The sequence below is a fragment of the Cygnus atratus genome, chromosome 2 (assembly GCF_013377495.2).
Source record: "Cygnus atratus isolate AKBS03 ecotype Queensland, Australia chromosome 2, CAtr_DNAZoo_HiC_assembly, whole genome shotgun sequence".
Taxonomy (NCBI): Eukaryota; Metazoa; Chordata; class Aves; order Anseriformes; family Anatidae; genus Cygnus; species Cygnus atratus.
The window spans coordinates 97,122,597-97,141,950 of record NC_066363.1 but is presented as its reverse complement, the minus strand read 5'-3'; the positions used below and the strand labels follow the sequence as shown (position 1 = coordinate 97,141,950).

The window sequence follows — 19,354 nt, the reverse complement described above, 5'->3', positions numbered from 1 at the left end:
TGACCTACTCCCACCTCTCTGGTGCTGAGTAGTGCCCATGAATAGCCTCATTGATTTCTAAGACACCAAGTTTTCAAGTAAAATGCTACATGATTGTAAATAAGACTGTTACAGTCTGCTTAAAACACTTAAGCCAGATAATATATATATATATATATATATTATAATTGCATAAATGGTTTGCTTGGTGCTTTTCAGTTTCTTAACATCTGGGATGATGTGGTTGAGGTAGGCTATTAACAGGCATACTTTTTTTTTTTTTTGAAAGTGGAGAGAGTAAAAATCTGCTTCCATTGATTAGCTTTCATAGCATCGATTGAAAACCTGAATTTCGGCTATCCAAAAGGAAATCTGTTACCTTTTCCCAGTAGTATGTTTTTCACCCTTTGAGGTTTTTTTGTCAGCTTGGAAAGGTTACCCCTCTCCTTTCATGTTTATCATTAGTTTCCCACTCTCTTTATGTTAGTGTATGAATATAAAAAAGAGAAATTTAAGAAAATAGTAGTTTTGGAATTGAAAAACAAACCAAAACACAAAACTTACCTTATTTTTGTTGTCTTTTGCAAAAAATGATATTTATAAAATTCAGAAGTAGATCATTTGGGGTTGTGTTTTTTCTTTTCTTTTCTTTTTTTTTTTCTTAAATAATAACAAGAAAGTTGAATTGAAATAGGAATCTCTACACAGCAGGGTAGTGACTTGCCATTTCTCAAGGTTGCCCCCACCATAGAAAACTGAACTGCCGTTCAAAAGAATTTTTCACATACTTCATCCTAGATTGCAACAGCAACCAGTTTAATTTTGCACTTTCATTTATGACATTCGTGAAGCTGAAAATCATACAGTATCCTGATGGTTGAGCTGCAGAAGAAAGCATCCCACGACTGTGAAATTGCTTAGGATGGGTATGACACCAACTTCCCTAATATCTTCGAATTTATCAGAATTCTAGAGTCACAGAAAATTGTATTTTCCTTTAAGGTGCAGATGGCTGCTTATATTCTGAGTTCTTTTACGTGAAAACAAAGCCAGAAGGAATTTACTATTCCATTCATACCCTCCTGCAGTCTTGTTACAGATACAAGTGATGAGCAGGTGCACAGTAGATGGAAAGATGGTAAATGCTTTTTTGTTTTCTTTTGCTTAGAATACAACGTGAGAATTGGCATTAATGGTGGAGATAAATATGTGCAATTAGTGTAACTGCTAGGCACGCCTAAAAAGATCTTTTAGCTCCATCTAGTGTTTACAGGCTGACTTTTTAAATACCTTGAGCAAGACCTGCGAGCACACCAAGCTCATTTGTAACCTGTTTATTCACTCGCCGCTGCACCCAACAGAAGTATTTCCCAATCCTGCGCACGTACCTCATAAAAGTAGAGCCTGGTTACTATTTATTTGCAGGATAAATTTGCCTGCATTTATCTGACATGACTGACAGCTTCTCAGGGTGTATTTTTGCAGTAAGTGCTTAGCATTGTCTCAGGACTGTAAGCAGTTTGTAATGTGTGTACACTAGTTAGCCAAACATGCTGACATTGCATTTTTTTAAGTACTACGTTAAATGCAAGCACTGGCTTTTGTATTCGTCTCTGCACGTGGTAGTATTTCCCCAGCAATCACATAACTAGAGAGGGAAGTTATAGAGAAATTAGTTTTCATATTGTCCTAAAGCTCTCTTAAAGTCACTTACTGTAGCTAAACCTTAAGCATATATCTTCAATATGTACCTTGAAAAATTAGTATTTTGGTGAAAGTTCATGAGAATTCATATTCCATGAAAAAATTGTTAGTAATTCAGTTCTCAGAGAGTTTGTTTGCTAAGGTGTGGGAAAATGATCCAGTAAATGGAGAGTGGCATTCCCTTCAAAAATATATAGCCAAGATTGTCTTACAAATACCTAGCTTTAGGAGATAGAGGGGTGAGAATTGAGCCAAAATGCCATTGACAGAAAAGAAACAGGAATAAAAATAAACCTGGAGCTCTCACCTGGTGGTACAAAGCATAACATTCCTGCTAGATTTGGATGGGACTTTATTGTGTTGATACAGGCGCTGTAGCTTACAACTCTAGTTCTTCAAGTCATCGTGTTTCTAGAGTGCTTCTGATGGGAAAACAACTTGTTTTGCTTACACATGGTTTTTAACATACAGATGACTTTATATTTAAAACCTGTAGTACAGTCCCTTAGACTGGATTGCTGTATGGTGTCAAGGTAATTTTACAGTACAGGAAGTTTAATTTTGATTCTAATTACATCCTCCTTAATGCAGTGTGCCATTTAAGTGTGCACCTATTCTTAGAGGAGAGGTAGGAAGACAGACACATCCTATACAGGAATTGCAGGTGTTCAGCACCTCCATCCTTTTCTTTGTTGTATTAAAGAGTCGCTTTGTTTAGGAGATGGGCGATTATATGAGCAAAATGGAGGTATCCATAAATCTGTAAGGCCAACCGTGCTGTTTTCTGTATCACCCCCCAAAATCTGCTTCTCCTAAAAAGCCTGTGCTGAATTGCCACCCTAGGGGAAAGACACATGGCCAGCAGGGATATTTAGACATCACTCCTTTATGTTTATACTTACAATACTATTTCACTCTAAATCTGTTCCTGCTACTGTGGCTGTTCTCTTCCTTCCTGCCTTTCCTGTTGTCCAGTTTTTATCTACAAATAGGATACCTTTAGGTCATAAGCTCCAAAGGACAAGAACCCTCACTTTTTTTAGAGATGGTGAAAATCCAGCAGCCTTTTTGATGTGTCGCTTTAAACATTTATTAAAAAGTAAGATCTATTTGTTTTTAAAACAATCCTGTAAACACATGGGTGCTGCTACTTCTGGAGTTGTAAGTTTAAAATACAAAGTTATTTTTGTACACTGAAGAGCATAAGATCCATCACAGCAATCTTATATTCAAAATGCAGATCTTAAAAAAAAATACTTTTTAAACCTAAATGAGAAATTTTTAAATATGGAGCTGTCTTTGGAGAAAAGACTTTGTTAGTTTCAAGTCCATTATCTGAGCCTTTAGTTTCAACTCCTGCACGTTAGTAGACCTGTCACTTAGAAGGCAAGGTGTCACTGCAGCTTTGCTAGACATCAATGCTAGTGATCAATTCAGTGTAATTTATTTTCCACTTGGATTTCCAGGACATGAAGAATAAACAAGGAAGTGCATTCAGCAGTCAGTACTTGCACAATTTTCTTTGCCTTAGGGTTTCCAAATCGGTGCTTTTTTCTAGCAGAACCACCGAGTTGTATTAATCGTAGATCTATTATTAACATGAGAGCTTTTCTCACTCTTTCAGAAACTTGGAAATGACACAGCTTCCAGGGAGTCTTCTGACACAGCGATGAGCTCAGAACGATTGGATGGAAGTGGTACAGGTACAGTCTGGGTTTCCTGGTATAACCTCTTTCTGGAAAATGCGAAAAGAAAAAAAAAAGTTCAAAATCACTCTCCTCTCCGAATTGTGTACCTAACAATTGCTTAAGCAAAACACAAACTTATGCTAAGTGAACAAGATTAGAAACAAGCTCGCTTTTGTACTGTGTTTGACAGCACTGCTTGTCAAGTCAACTCCAGAGCTGTGTTGATGGCTGTTGTTTTACTCCTGTGCTTCACACTGCAAAGGAGGGAAAGGACTCAGTGTACGTGCCTGAGGCTCCTTCTAACGGGTGTTGATTCGTAACAGAATTGGCAAAGCTGGAGCTGAACCCAGGAGCCAGCAAAAATGTCTGCACACAAAGAAGTGAAACTCCTGAATACATCTGAAGACCTCACTATGACCAGTTTGCAAGGTTAATAGTAGTCAGTGTAGGTACCTGCTTGAGTAGTCCTGGCTTTTGGTTATCGGAAGACACATCCCACAGGCAATGGAGGCTGGCTCTTCCCAGGCTTTAAGTGGCTTGAGCAAAGCCAGGGCTGTCTGCAAAGCTGTGGAGGCCCAGGGACACTGCCTGCATGCAGAAAATAACATAAATAAACTTGGTACTTACAGCACTGAAGCACTCTGCAGCTAGGCCTGCTGTGTACTGGCTGAGGGCCCTTGTCAAGCTGTAGTCCTGGGCCCTGGAATGGCAGTCCTTTCTTTACCACTCTTGCTTGAGAGCTCTCCAAGGCTGCTCTTCGCTATTGCGGCTACAGTTTGTCTTTGGCTTGGGTTAATTTATTTCAACTTACTGGGTTCTAATAATATTAACAGGCCTGAGGTTAGGAAGACAAGAAAGAGAGTTAATGGATAATTGCTGGATGTTGCTACAGGAAAACTACAGATCGTGATTCAGAAGGAGAATAAGTTGTTATTATTCCTTTCTTCATGCCTGGGTATCACCTGCTCTTTTGTATGCACATAGACACAGGTGGAGAAAGCATCCTGCTGTTTTGCTGGCAGCTCAAAGGTCTATTGCATGCCTGCAGACATGAACTCCCCCTCTCACACGCTCACACAAATACGTATGCGTAAGCACACAACTCTCTGGTTAGCAAGAGTTTAACTCCGGCCGGGCTGAAAAACAGTCATGTAGGCTAGAAGAATGTATTGGAGATTGGCTTGCAACAAAATACATCCAATGCTCCCCTCCCATTGCCATTAAAATGTCTGTGCTCAGCACTCTCATAACAAGCAGGGTTTCTGAATGGGAATAGCAGGTAGGTAGGTCAAGGGAAGTCTGTGAGCTTTGCCAGGTACCAAGGCAACCAGTCTGCATTTCAGTTAGTCCGTCATTCTGTTCCTGAGAATAAAGATGGGACAGTTGTTGAAAGTCCCAAGCTAGCATACAAGTTTCAAGATCATCGTTATAGCTGAGATGTGCAAGCTTTCGGTGTCCTCAAAGCTGCAAAGGAGGAAAGTGGGGCAGGCATTTTGCTTGTCTGCAACCTGATGTCCAGCAGGCTTTCTACCAACTGGCGTAGCTAAATAAAACTGATTTATCTCTTGGAAGTGAATGTAGTTTTATGCATAAATACTTAGGTCTTTGTTTGGGATAATATGTTGATAAGCCTGCTAATGTGTAGGAACTATAGTCCCTATACTGTGTTATTACATTAATCAAAATATTATCTAAAGAATACTTTAATCTCTACTAAGTTTCAAAATCTCCTCTAGCGCTTGCTAAAAGCAACAAATAACAAGCCGTAGCCTGCAGTTCACAGGTTCAGGATTAATTTTCTGGGCCAGGATTTCTCTGTTGATTTTGGACAGCCAACCTTTTGTTTGTAGAGGTGCGAAACAGCCAAGGGCTGCCTTTTCTACTGATCCAATGCTGCTTTCTCAGCAAGTAGGCCATACCATCTGCTCCCACAAAGATGAAGGGAGAGTAAAGTCCAGCCAGCCATCAACCTAAATGTATTAAAAAGGCTGGAGGTGCCATCGCCTCTGAGGCAATTGAATTATGAAGTTTAGCATGCGTAGAATTGGTGTGTCTAGATGCTCTTCTTGTGGTGATTTTAAATGAGATATGAGGGGTCACTTTACAATCACTACACAGCTGTGTGAGTGCGTATGTGAATGAGTAAAGGTATTTTCTACGTGAAGGCTCTGTGTACCAGTACCTCGTACACTGAGCCTTCCATGCTGCAAACTTTAATTTACATTTCTGTTTATTTTAGTGCCTAAACTCCAGCAGACCCTTCCAGAGAGTCGGTTTGCCTCCAATAAAGGTGACTCTGTCTCAGCATCATCTGAAAAAAATGCAAAAGCTGAACCAAAGGCAGAAGCTGCAGCAAAAGCAAGAGGTTCTTCCAACACAACCAGCCCCAAACCCCCACTGCAGTCCGCAAAGCCCAGTCTGGCAGGACGACCCACGGTGCCACAGAAACCACGCTCTGCCTCTCGTACCGGTGAGGAGCTCTTCTGGGCGTTCGTTAGCCCCAGCTGGGTACTTCTGCGTGGAGTTTGGGTGGGCCTTGAAGGAGACACCCAGGGCCACATCCTGGACAGGAGTTAAATGTAGAGGGAGAGGTTCTTCCGTCACTTGCTCTTGACTTGTTTCCTCCTTTTCCATCTCCCACTGTCCTAATTCAAATAAACGTTTTAGCCTGTGATAACACCTGGCTCTAAATACTGAAGTCCTTAGGGGTTTTCTGGCAGGCTGGTTTTAGCCCCTTGAGAAAATGCCTGTTATTCTTAATAATTAACGCAAGCTACTGTTTCTCACTCTCTTTTCCCTTGTTTTGCCCGTGATTCTTTTCTTATTGCTTTTGATTGGAAATAATTGTAGCTGTGCTTTTATAACCCTACTAGGCTGCCAGCTGAATGGCTGTTAACTTCAGCTCTTTCCTAACCTCCTGCCCAGACATTACCTGAAGATTTCCAGTAGCATGAAATATTTTGGCAATTTCCTGTATGCTGTCTGTTCACTATTTAATAGGCCAATGACACAACCCCTTCTTTCCAAAGCATAACCACTGCAGTAGAGAGGAATTACATGCTAGTTACTCACTCTCCCAGTGGCTACGGCCAATAGAGCTTATCAATTACTGCTGACTGAAAAATGGGAGCACAGCCGTTTGTAAGAGCTCTCAGACCTCCAGGCTTTTCCCATCCTCACCACTGACCTTAGAAAGATGTTATTTTTGCTGGAGGTAAGGGGGCAGCTGGATGTTACAGCCTCTTCCCTGCCCTTGGTGTGTACCTGAGCATTACTTGGTCTGTCTCTGCATGCTAGTGGGTATTTATTTTATTGGTCATTTAAAAAATGGTCACGGAAGTGAGAGGTGTTGGGCGAGGTGCTCCTGAAGATGAATACAATAGGAAAGCGTGGCTTGTTTGGTGATGCTTAATCTGTAACATAAGCAGCATGTTATCTCAAAATGTTTTGTGTCAAACAGACCTAAGCTATCTATTTCTGCCAGCTCATGCTTCCTGCAGAGAGAGCATACTGTGGGCTTAACAGAGAGAACAATTAGTATTTGCTAGTAATAGGCCAGCTCTTCAGGTGGCAGCAACAGCGGCACCATCTCTGCTGCAGTCTAACTTCAGTCCTGGTGCTTGTATCAACTTGCTGGCTAAGCACATCCAGGGGATGTGATGGAGAAGCCAAGCAATAATCCTATTTACATTCTTGCTCCTGCTGTTGCTTATGGTGATGTGGCCAAACTAATGGTAGCAAAGTAATCTGAGGGCAAAGGAGCACAGCTCAGATGTCTTCAAATTAGCAAAGACTGAGAGTGGTTCCTCAGTAAAGCATGGTATATCAGCTTTTAAAGCATGGTATATCAGCTTTAGTTCAGAAACACACAGCTGTGTTTGCCAAGCATGGTGCTCATGCACGTGTTGATACCAAGCTTCCCAAAGCACGTGGCCTCACAGGCACGTCAAATGTGTGGAGAAGGTCCTGAGAATTAGTGTGTCCATTCAGACCAAGTTGCATTTGGAAGGTCATTGCTTCCCTCAGAAAAAATTAAAATGATTGACTCCTTTGTGATGGCCGATTTATGTTGACAGTGAGATAGATCCCTACTAATTTCCGATATGCAACTGAATTAACTCATGTTCCAAGTATACAATATATGTTACTCGACAATGCGAGCTCCTTTTTTCTCCTGTCAATACTAATGTAGCTTCCCAGCTGCTCTGTGGGATACACATGCCAATGTTTATTCCTTGGGAAAGAAAACATACAAGCAGTTTAAGGGACCCATTATAGCCTTCATTTGGACAGGAGGGAAGTCCCTGTCTGCTTTAAGATTGAAAAGGTCTTCTTATAAGGACTGTAAAGATGGTAGTCAATATGCCATATATAAATGTATCCAATCTTTTAGAGAAACAACATATCCAGATGGTTTAAACTATAGATTTGAATTTAAATTCCAGATTTCCTGAGAGTCTAGCAGGCTTTTTATTTTATTTTTCTGTTTAGAAAATCTTTACAGATGCTCTCATGCTATATATACTGGCAATTTATTCCTGGAAGTGTAGGCTTCTGTAGACTACTTATGGAATTTGTTCCACTGATTCACTTTTATGCCTTACAACTGTGAAACAGGACATCTAACTTGATCAGTTCATTATGTTTGAGAAAAATAAAAACATGAATAGAACAAATATTTCCAAAAATCCAAACAATTTTCAGCTGTTCTTTACAAATTGCATGCTTACATCTTGCATGAAATTCAGTTGGTCCCATCAGATTCCTGTTTGTGCTGCAATAGTAACATACATTAAAAATGCTGAAACTGAGATCTTTGCTTTGGCTATTAAAATTCTTGCAGCTGGACTGAGAGCCGTCATGTGTTCTCTTAACATGATGTAAATTCCTGATTCCTTCTTTTTCTGACACAGGTTCTAGCTGTTGCTTGATTTTTGTGTTATGTTGAGCCTCAGCCCCGTCATAAAAGTGCCCTTTCTGTCAACTAAATAACACTTCTCACCTTTTTGTTCATGGTACTCCGCAGAGGATGCTCCAGAGTCTCCCTCTGGCCCCAGTTCCCCCAAAGTTGCCCTGCTTCCAGCGGTGCTGAAGAAGGTTCCTTCTGATAAAGAAAAGGATGGTCAGAGCAGCCCCACAATCAGATCGTTTTCTCAAGAAGGTAGGAGTGCTGGTATGACTGTTGGTCCAGCATGCCTTTCGTCTACTAGGAATCAGTGTGTCATTGTTCCCTGATTTGTTTCCCCTTGAAAGGGAAGAGGGTTATTCATTCTGAGGAAAAGAGAGGAAGGAGAGTGAATCTGGTCACCTGCCCCCCATCCATCATCTGGTCCCATCCTCCCTCCCCCTTCACCCATGGGCTGGTGCTCTACATTTTCTTCCTTTCATCAAACCAAGTGAAATAAGATGAATCCCTTGCTATTAATAATGTATTTGAACTATTAAGGACCTCTTGTATTATGTATATTATTTATTAGTTTATTATTTATTAGTTTAGTTTGGTCTGATTTGAGATGCTGGTTGGTGTTGGTCGTGCGTAAATGTGAAATGCAGCTCTGTTGATTAGCAGATTTCCAGGGGAGCAGCCATGCCTGTTCCTTGCAGCCAGCCTGTTGCTTTGTGTGTATTCCTTCTTTCCGTGGGATCGATGCACATGATTGAGCTCAACTCACCCTTGTCTTTGTGTGCCAGGGCAGGGCTTGGTGCCTTTTACGCACGATAATAGACTGCTGCCATCTCTTCGCTGCTTTTTGTATCTGATCTGGATTTCTAATTTCACTGGTGCATTTCCTTGAACCACAGTTGACTCTCAGAAGAGCTAAAGTTTCCTCTGAAAGCACAGAACATATGGAGAAATAGTCACAGAAATACTGTTCAGCGTGGTGTTAGCTGGCACAAAAACAATATTGGAAATCTGGGTGTGAGACCTCCTCCTTCCTGGACTGTTCTCAAGAAAGACAGTGAGCCCCATCTCCATCCCAACATGATTCCCATCACATCCAGACTGGAAAAATCACAGAAGTCTTGAGATGAAGTGGTGCCCTTTCAGTACTCTGCCAGCAATTTTTTGGAGTATAGGATAGGGGCTGACTAGTCAGGGCAGATATGTAATGCTGGGTTGTGAAGAGGGAGCAGTTGGGCTGCCTGCAGAGCCCATTACCCTCTAGATGAGAGGAGGGGCAAAGCCATCCCCAGAACGGGAGTGTCCAGAGGTATATTTTGAGAAGCTTGTCCCTTTCTCCCCTAAAACTATAATTTCCTTTATGAAACAATCTACCTCCCAGTCTGGTTGATGCTCTTGTTGGAAAATTGTTGGTGTGGTGGCTCCAGTTTGGTGACCACATGTCAGACCATGCTGCGGCGTGTCTGTCTACAGATTTTGGCTCTCCCTTTAGCCATCTGTTGGGCTGCTCTTGTGGTGTAAAGGTAGCCCAGCAGAATGACCACAGTCTTGCTGAGGTGTGTAGAGCTAGCAGGACATGGCACACCCAAAGATCTCCCCTGTGCCTGGAAAGGGCTGAGGGTTTGGACAGTCTGTTTTGCCAAAATCTGCACAGTCTGTGGCTCAGGATCCCAAAAACACAGCAAGGTGTCTAAAGTGGCATTTATGTGCCACAGCTGTGGCGTTATAAAGGCTGCAGGGCAGGACAGAGCCTGGTTTTGCTGCTGCCTTTAGTCCCATCAGAGCCTGTGCTGAGACAGGTGAACTGAGCCACAGCTTGGGCACCAGACTCACTGTATTGGTGCCATCACATTGAGAATGGTTGCAATCAAAGGCTCTAGCCACAACAGACTCTTCCAGTTGCTGTCTGATAAATACATGTGCTAGAGCCCTTGTTTTCTGGCCAGCGTTTCATCAGAGAGAGAACTTGCTGCTACATAGCTGGAGATAAACAACATAGTGGGACTTGTTGCAGGTGTGCTTTCACATCTGGTTGGCCTTTTGTATTACAGCAACCTCTAATACAGCAGAGATTCGACAAGTTTCTGCTGTTTGTGATTGTCACGTGAGAAGAGGGACCGTCACTTAATTTTTAAAATCTGTTTGCTGTTCACAAAATGTTGTGCAAAGGGGGTTGGATGCTGTGCCTTCCTCACTCCTTGCTCACTTAGAGTTTGCCTCCACAGCAGATTCAGCCAAGCTGAGACTCAGTTTCCTAGTTGCTGCTGCATTGCACTGTGAGAATTTTAATAATAGCTTGGAATGGCTAAAATTGGGTTTCTGGGTCCTCACAGAGCTGCTATGCTTTGCATAATGTTGTTTGGGAAAGGCTAAATTCTGTTTCTTTTGGTTGTTATTCTTCATCAAGTTATCCTTCTTTGTTACTGCGCCCCTCTCTCTTGTAGCCATTCCTCCTTCCTTGCGTTCTGCTTCCTTTCAGATTGCCATGCTCAATTTACTTCTGCAAGTGGTAAATCACTACAAATCTGCCTAAGTTAGTAAACGAAATTACATCTACTGCAAAAGAAAGCTGCACATTAGATGATACTTAATTATAAAATTGCTTTACGTTAATGATTTAACTGTGCTGCATGGGACAATCTCCAAGTGCTCCTCTTTACACAGAGTACCTGTAAGATTGGGCTGCAGTTACCAACACGTGCAAATATCTGGCCTAAATTTAAGCAAGCCTCCGGCGTATTGATTGCTACTCTTTGAATAATTGATTAAATGGGATGAATAAGTGAAACTGTTTACACTACTCATTACTTCCCATATACGGCCCTACAGCTTAGGGGTATAAACGAATCCTTTTCCCTGCTAGAGCAAACAGGAGATGGGCAAAAGAGAGATGCAGACCGTGACCGCGCAAAGCCGCCTGGCGGAGGGGGAGCCGCTGCGGGGCAGTGTTCTGCCAGTGCAGAAGAGGAAGGCAGTGAGCTTGGGCAGAGGAAGGCACAGCCAGCTCCTGGTTAGCAGTTTCTTATTTCATTTTTCATCACGACGGTGCTCGACAGCTGGCACTAGCAATCGTGAGGATACGGTAATAGCAGAGAAGCCTTGAAATGGTGCTGGTCTGTCCCTGAAGTATGATAAGGGTAGAAACCTCAAAACCTAAGGATTTGAAAAAAATTGCTAATGGAAGATGTGTTAGCATTTCACCTTCATGGCAGCACCAGTTACCAGTACCACGTAGCACCTGCAGGCCCTCTGTGGAAGAGGGCTCCTTGCAAACCATTACTGCTCATTACAGCGGCAGGGGCATGCTGTTCTGTAAGTCCTCTCCAGGTTGAGGCTCTCTGCTGCTCTTTGTGTGTAATTCCTTCTTAAGATGCATTTGCTGAAGTATTTCAAACCACATTTCAGCCTCCAAATTGTTAGTGCCAGCTTCAGTACAGTCACTCACACGGCCATTTGAGAACTGGGTAAATCAGCTTGTTTTGTTATAGCACCTTGTCCTTCGTTGGCATAAACACGACAAAACCACAAAGAAGCACAAGACCCCAAACCCAACGCTGTGCTGCACCTCCTGATGAGCAGCTTTGACTTACAGCAAACTCATTCAGAAAACTATAAAATAATTGGTTGAATTGTGTGTTTTTAAAATATAAAAACTCTTGTTCCCAAATGGTATGTGTTTACATACTCTTCTTTACCTCTTAACCAGTTTGCTTAAACAGTGATTCAATATTACTCTTTTTTCTACAGCATTTAAATGAGGTGTTTTGAATATCTAATGCAATTGTGTTTACAGCCAGTTCTTCTATTTACAAGGCAATTTGTACCCCTTCTGTAAATTTCCCATCATTTGTTCCATCTCTTTGAGGAAAAGGAAAGAAACACCCCATCTGCCCTTCTCTACCCTTAGCCCAGAAGGCATAAACTGATTTTATTTTCATATTGTTGAATCAAACTTAGCCCACTGAAATTTGGAATCTCTACTCACCACCATAATCAAATTATTTTAATTAATTCGAAGACAGCACACTGATAAAGTAAGTTTCAAAAGCTGAGATGCTGCCACAGATATACACAAGTCCCCTTTCTGTGGCTTCATGGGGACTACACATGAGCAAAAGGCAGCACTGCTGGCAAAAACCTGGTTGCAGTATGTGGACTTAAATGCCCAATGTATTTTTCAGGCATTTTGGGGGGACAAACTACCCATCTTGCTTTATTAGGCCATAAAATAGAACAGCTGCTGCAGCATGTGTTGTGGGTTTTGTTTGAAGAGTGAATGGAAGCTCAAACAACAGCCAGGTAATTACTAGCAGGTATAATTATAAAAAATGACTCAAAACCACCAGGCACCTATTTCTTTGAACAGCAGTGGTGTTTGAGGAGATGGAAATGCCTTTTATTTTATTTTTATTTTTATTTTATTCCTACAGAATTTAGGTATTTTTAAATTGTCAAATTAAACTAAATAGCTTTAAAAGAAAAAACTTTCTCAAAATCCTTTTCTCTTCTTTCCCAACTTGCAAAGCAAGAATAAGAAAGCAGTGATTTTGTAGCTGCTGGCTCTTGTTTCATCCCTCATTTTGGCCAGCACAAATAAAGGATCTGCTATTTTGGAGTCAGGAGGCTTATCTGGATAAGCAGTGTGCCATGTGTGCAGAGGTGGGTCTCACAGGATGTGTGCTGGACGCGTCCCTTCTGCTCTTGTCCCAGCAGAGATGTGGAGCTGGACGAGGTCTGTGCCAAATGAAAATCGGACGGAGCTTTCTGGCACATCTGGGTGGCCCTGAGGCCTGACCCATGGCCTCTTGGGCAGGGCTGGGGCTAGGGGAAGGGACAGGAGGTGTTTTGTAGCCGCTGTGGCTGGTGGCACCTTGTTCCGCGATGTGCACACGTGGCCATAAGGTCCAGCATGGACCAAAGCCAGGCATCCTCACCTGAAGCGGTGGAGCAAAACTCTTGTAGCTAACACAACTTGCAGCGAAGACACATCTGAGGATCACTGTGTGTGTAAAGGTTTGTTTTGATCAGAAGCATGAGATTTCCAAAGCCATCAACCCTTGCATAACCTCACTCCAACTGATGTGTGCAATAAGAATCTTATTTCCATAGCAATTTTAGACCACTGATCCATCCAATCAGAGATGTTAACAAGGTTTGAAAACCTTTCTTTCCATTTCACTGGCCTTATTGATTTGTGCTGGGTGAACAGAATGGGTGCTGCTTTCTTTTAGATCAAGGGAAGCAGGGAAGGTGAGGTGCAGAGCCGTGGTCTCGGCTGGAAGGATGCAGGTCGGGCTCGGTGTCCGGCAGGGGAGAAAGGCTTGGGATGTGCCCTGCTGATCTGAGAAGTGCCCAGCTGAGATACCCAAGCAGTCAGGTGGCCATCACCTGTAACCTAGCTCAGCTGGAAAAAAGTGCTGTTGTTTTTTGAAGTGATGTGATGAGAAGGAAGTCTCCAGGCCTTTTTCTACTTGTAATGTAGAACAGAAATGTAATCTGTGTCACACTGAAGTGCTGGTTTTCATGTTCCAGGTTTGTCTGCTTGCCAGCCAACGGCAGAGTAAAGTTTGTTCCACTTTTTTCCTTCCCTCTCTCCCTCTCTCTCACCTTTTTGTGGTTTGAAGAACTAACAAATTTGTGTTACTCCCACTAGTTCGAATTAATTCAGTGGGAGCAGGTCCTACATGCATGAGTGACTTTATTTTCTGCCCTTCCTCCCTTCTACAGTCTTTAGTAAGACCTATTTCTGTGTTTTGTGCAGCTGCAAAAAGAAGCCCCGGGCAGCAGCCTCACGAGTTCCAGGAGCTGAAGCAGAGGTCCTTGAGTAAAGACGGCCATCAGGGAAGCAAGTCCAGTGACTCTGGCGAAGAAGCAGATAAAGATTTTATTTTTGTTTAGCAATCAGTGCAAGCGCTTTGTAGTGCGAGAGCTTTTATAACAATCAGGGTACAGCAATCGACAGCCCTCCTAGCCAGCTGCTCTGTCACCACAGGTACACTCCCATGCAGAAAAGCTGATCTTCCAAACACGAATTACTGTGCAATCGGTTGGCATTGATTCGGCCCTTAATCTCTGTCCCGTACAGTTCAGGCCTTCCTTCCCATGCCTTTGCTAAAGCCAGCAATTCCTTCGTGTATTCTACTTGAATTTCTCCGAAGCAGCTACAAAGAAGTGCCCTGCATTAGGGCATTTAGAAAACAAAGCAAATTAACTGGACACTGTCGTACACTAATACACTGTACAGCAGGTAATGTGTCGTACTGCTGAATGTAAATGTGTCAAATCTGCACGTGACTGACCTATAAATATATCCTTGCGGTATGCAATTGCACATTGTAATTATATTAAGAGAGCACACTAATAAAATAATTTGTATAGATTATATATATTAAATGCTTGGGTATGGTTTTTACATTCTCCCACCGGGAGCTTCTTTCTTCCTGTTATTGTACTGTACATAAAGCTCCCGCGCTTACATTTGTGTACTGTCAAAAAGCACAAGAGAGAAGGATTTGAATGATATATAATCTTGTTATGCTTCCACATTCATATATTAATGTACATAGTTGGTTGGAATGAGGGCAACTGAAATTTTATTAATATTGGTGTTTTCTAGAGGCCTTCTTCAGTTCTGTCTGCATATTCGCTTCCTTTCAATGTGTAATTCTCCGAGAAGAACAGTTTGACATCTGTAAAAACATTTCTGCTTTGGGGGGAGGGGGCGCAGATTTCACAGGTATCCACTTACGTTACAGGTTGAAGGGATTTTATTCATATGTATATTTGTAACAATAAAATGATTTTACAACTGAAATGTAACTCCTCGTTTTTGTAGCGCTATTTTTGATAGACAAAGCATGCAGTCAAGACAAAAGCCATATCGTCCGTCGTCTTCTGCTCATGATAAAAAGTCTGTTCTTCTTTAAAGGGTCATCAACATCAACGTAGACATCAACTTCATAAAATCGCTGAAAGAAGATCTCTTTGCTAGTCTCCTCACTTGTGATTTTAATCAAAGAAGCCTTCACGTGAGCCAGAGGTGTCTGCTCCCTCATTCTGTTTTGGATCCATAGGACAGAGCAAACTTGGGTCGGTGACTTGCTCCCAAGAGCAGTTGCCCTGAGCTTGCTGTGGCCTCTTGCATGGGTAGAAGGGCTCAGATGCCTCTGTGCCTCTCTCAAATTAGCTTTCTGCTGCCCCTGGGAACATACTCTTGCTACCCCTGCTATCCTGCTGTAGAGGGGCTGCTACAGCAAAACACTGGTCTTTTATAGCAAGACCTTCCAGAGGCACTTTTTAGAGATTTACATCTCAAAGTAAAGTAGGAGTGGAAAACAGGCTGTAAAGCCTGGGGTTTCATACCTACCTGCCACGGGTTTTGCATTGTTTTGGAATTCCGCACCCATCTAAAATCATTAAGAGAAATTATCCGTTTCCACAGACATTCAGTCTTTATTTGTTGGACATCCTTCTCTGAAAAACCTGAGATTATATTAGAAAAGAAAAACAGTTCATGAATAGTCTGCTGCAATTGTCATTCACACAGGATGTGGAAAAGGCAATTGTATGCATGTAAGTATTCAAGAAGGGTTCCTGATTTGCGGGCTTCATGAATTTAAGAAGATTTATTGAACCCCAAGGTTTGTGTTAGTAAGTAGTAACAATAGGCTCTGACTTTCAGCTGCCGAGAACCTCTCTGAGCTTGCAGCCCTTACCAACCATCCACATGTTTACGGTTCCTGCTGCGAGGCACCTGGCAGTAGCGTGTGCGCATCGCCCTAGCATTAGTAAACCAAAGAAGGGGGGGTTCTGAGATGCTGTAGAGAAAGGGTGTGTGTTAGAAGAAAAGCTGTAGTACTACAGGAGTTGTCTGCTGTAGCATAGAGGCTCCATTAGACAGCAGTGCTTTTTTTTCTTCATGATGTAACTCATTTCCAGCATTTATTCCAGACATCGTTGTGTTGGGCAGGCTGGATGGTGGGGAAAGCATGAAAGGGAGCACTAGCGAGCTCTCAGAGACCTGGGACTCGTGTGCGTGTGTCTGGGCATGAGGAGGAAGGTCACTTTTCCTTTCTGTGCTGCCTGCCTGGCAAGCCTGGCACTGTCAGCCTGATTGCAAGGAGCTCGTGGTGCATCCAGAGCACCTCACTGGAGCTCTTCATCCTTTAACAAATCCCAACTTTGATTTCCAGTATCTTGAGCTGCAGAGGCCTCAGGTAAGCAGCAGCAGCTTCCACGAGCAGATTTCCATCCTTCTGCCAGACACCAGTTTCTAACTCCATGGGTCTCAGTGGTGCTGGGGTGCAGGATGGCTTGTTGCCCGAGGAAATTCGGGAATGGAAGGGCAAATCGCACATGTAGGAGGCAGTGCTTGGCACAATGCTGGAGGTGGACAAAGCCCAGAAAGTCTGCCCAGCCATACCACCAGAGACGAGCGCTGTTGCTTGGAAGGGGTACCAGCACCAGAAGCTCTGCTCAGATCAGCACCTCCTTGATCCCGTCTTGGGGAAAAAGAGTCAAGAAGCTCTCTGAGAGGGAGCTGACCTGGGCTCTTCTGCTCCTGAATTTGCTTTTCCCATTTTGCCAGAGAAGAACGTTGCCGGTGCCGCATGCGGCCGGAGCACCTCCGCACCCGCAATGCGCTGGGGAAGGATTGTGGCTGCTGCAAACCCCACCAGCCCCACGCCGTGTCATCAGGACCTGCTTCCCGCTCCCTGCTAAAGCAGCTTGAAGTCCAGGTGATGGATTTTGAGTGTTCTCAAGTGCTCCATGGTGAGCAGTAACAACAGCAAATATCTGCTTCCTCAGATGAGAACAGCAATCACCTTAAATTCCCCCCTGCTCCAGCAGAGTCGCCCTGGGCTGATTCAGGCATTGGCGTGGCCCATTAATTGCAGCCCTCGTGCTCTGTGCGACCGCTGCACTTAACGGAGCTGTCATCAATGCTAGCTCATGCTGCCACTGCATACCGTGTGCTTATTAATTGATTAATGCGGGGTTGGCTGTGCTCTCCTCTTGTACAGAAAAGAACTGCTGAGAAGGATTATTTTTCTAAGAAAATACCAGAAAGGCTCTGCTCCTCTTCCAAGTGCTGGTTTTCCCCACGCACGAGGATGCCAACATTGGTGTAGGCAGTGGCTGTGTCCTGGCTCTGGAGATCATCCTCTGCTCCATCCAGAGGACTGATGCTGCTCTTCACTTCTCCTGGAGCTGTGTTAAAACACGGTGGGTGCTCAGGAAGGGAGGGAGGCAGCAGCCAGCCCTGCTCGGCCACGCAGCAGCCACCGCCTTCTCTCTTTCCCTCTTGCCAGCGGATCTTACTTGTGCCTCCCCGAAACATTTGGATTGATGGTTGCATTTTCCGTGAGCCTCGCGAACCACGCAGGAAACGAGTTTACTAGGAAATAGCATTTATGCTGCTTGAAACCTATTTTATACACCCAGGCTCACACAAAAAACAAAAAGAGGCATTTCTTACTCCTTGATGTGTAATTGCCATAACCTGAAAATAAACCGATGAAAGAAACATCTGAACAAATGATCTGCCATCACAAAGGCTTAATGGAAAATATAATCCCGTCAAATATTATTAGATTAAAGCCATTTCTGAACTTAAAAAGAAAGAAGAGTGGTGTGTTTTTCTAAAGATGTATCTTAAAAAAATCTATAATGCTATAAAGAACAAAAAATCAATTTTTTATTTTTATTTTTTCAGCTTTTCAAAACAAGGGTTTGAGTTCCTCTACCTCAAGAGTTCCTGCATAGTGCAAAGCCAGAGCTGAAGAAGTCATTAATCAAAATCATCCCCCACTTTTAAAAATGCTGCCTACCTTTAATTCTTATTTATTCCTGTAAGGAAGTAAGGCAAGGCAGAGCAATGGGAGTTTGGTACATGAGCTGTGCGTACAGCAGAAGGCATGTTCCTCTCGCTGCTTTAATGCCAATGGCAATAAACCCACAGTTCAATACACTCCTCAAGTTTACAGTACCCTGCACAGCGTCCTGCCCAAGTGGTGAAACTTGCTCTGAGCCCCTTTCTTTAATTCATGCTTTACTGGGTGACAAAAAGCAGCTGGAGAAGCCTAAATCCATTTTAACCATGCAGAATTTAAGCTTTAACGTAGTTTAATAGATATTGCTGCCGATTGTTTCAGTGCCACCTGTATTTAGAAGGACCTACTGATGTTTCAGAGGGGTGTTTGAGTACTTGCTCATGCTTTAAAGAACAACATGTATTTTTCTCATACTGGATTGTCACCCAAGTCCATTGCAGCATTCCCCCCTACATTTACAGGGTATGTTGGGGGCAGGATTTGAGGGAGCAAAGACATGGGGAATCTCTGGGATGGGGTAGAGAAATGGGAAAATGAAGCCTGTGGCTTGAGATAAAGACAGTTTCTTAGGACAGAAAAGAGAGGAAAATAATGATAATAGTACTACTCATGTGTACGAAACAAGTGATGCACAATGCAATTGCTCGCTACCTGCTGACCAATGCCCAGCCTATCCCCGAGCAGCCGGCCCCCCCCACCCTGGCTAGCCCCCCCTATATATTGTTCAGCATGACATCAGATGGTATGGAATACCCCTTTGGCCAGTTTGGGTCAGCTGTCCTGGGTCTGTCAGCTCCTGCTGCACCTTGCTCTCCCAGCTCCTGCTGCATCCCTAGCCTGCTCGCTAGCAGGACAGAGTGAGGAGCTGAAAAGTCCTTGGCTTGGTGTAAGCACTGCTCTGCAACAATTAGAACATCAGCATGTTATCAGCGCTCTTCTCATCCTAATCCAAAACATAGCACCCTACCAGCTACCAGGAGAAAATTAATTCTATCCTAACTGAAACCAGGACACGAACCAAAATAAGCCTGGAAAAAACTCTCTGTAAGACGACTGGGAGGAGAGAATGGCATTGCCAGAGATGATGTGGGGAGCAGGCTAAAGTACCGTGACGCTAAAGTCCAGCCCCACGCAGCCGAAGTTGCTGCAGACCGACATGCAGGTGGCATTCAGATCACTTGTAGTCCCAAGGAGTGTAAATGCCAGCCGTTCTGTACCAGCACTGAGAGCCCTAACACCAAGGTTTC

General features: G+C 43.3%; 1 protein-coding gene across 7 annotated transcripts in view; it reads left to right on the top strand.

The window, feature by feature from the left end:
- Positions 1 to 15,154, top strand: part of CARMIL1 (capping protein regulator and myosin 1 linker 1) — a 186,813-nt gene extending 171,659 nt beyond the window's left edge. For 3 of the 7 annotated variants that reach the window (XM_035550589.2, XM_035550590.2, XM_035550591.2), the window contains exons 34-38: positions 3,308 to 3,386; positions 5,611 to 5,841; positions 8,398 to 8,532; positions 11,138 to 11,284; positions 14,036 to 15,093. In XM_035550589.2, the coding sequence (XP_035406482.1) occupies positions 3,308 to 3,386; positions 5,611 to 5,841; positions 8,398 to 8,532; positions 11,138 to 11,284; positions 14,036 to 14,172 (729 nt within the window). In that variant the 3' untranslated portion in view covers positions 14,173 to 15,093. Of the gene's footprint in view, positions 1 to 3,307; positions 3,387 to 5,610; positions 5,842 to 8,397; positions 8,533 to 11,137; positions 11,285 to 14,035 lie in introns of all 7 variants that reach the window. The other 4 variants (XM_035550594.2, XM_035550593.2, XM_035550595.2 and 1 more) reach the window with 3 other exon arrangements.
- Positions 15,155 to 19,354: the final 4,200 nt, after the last annotated feature.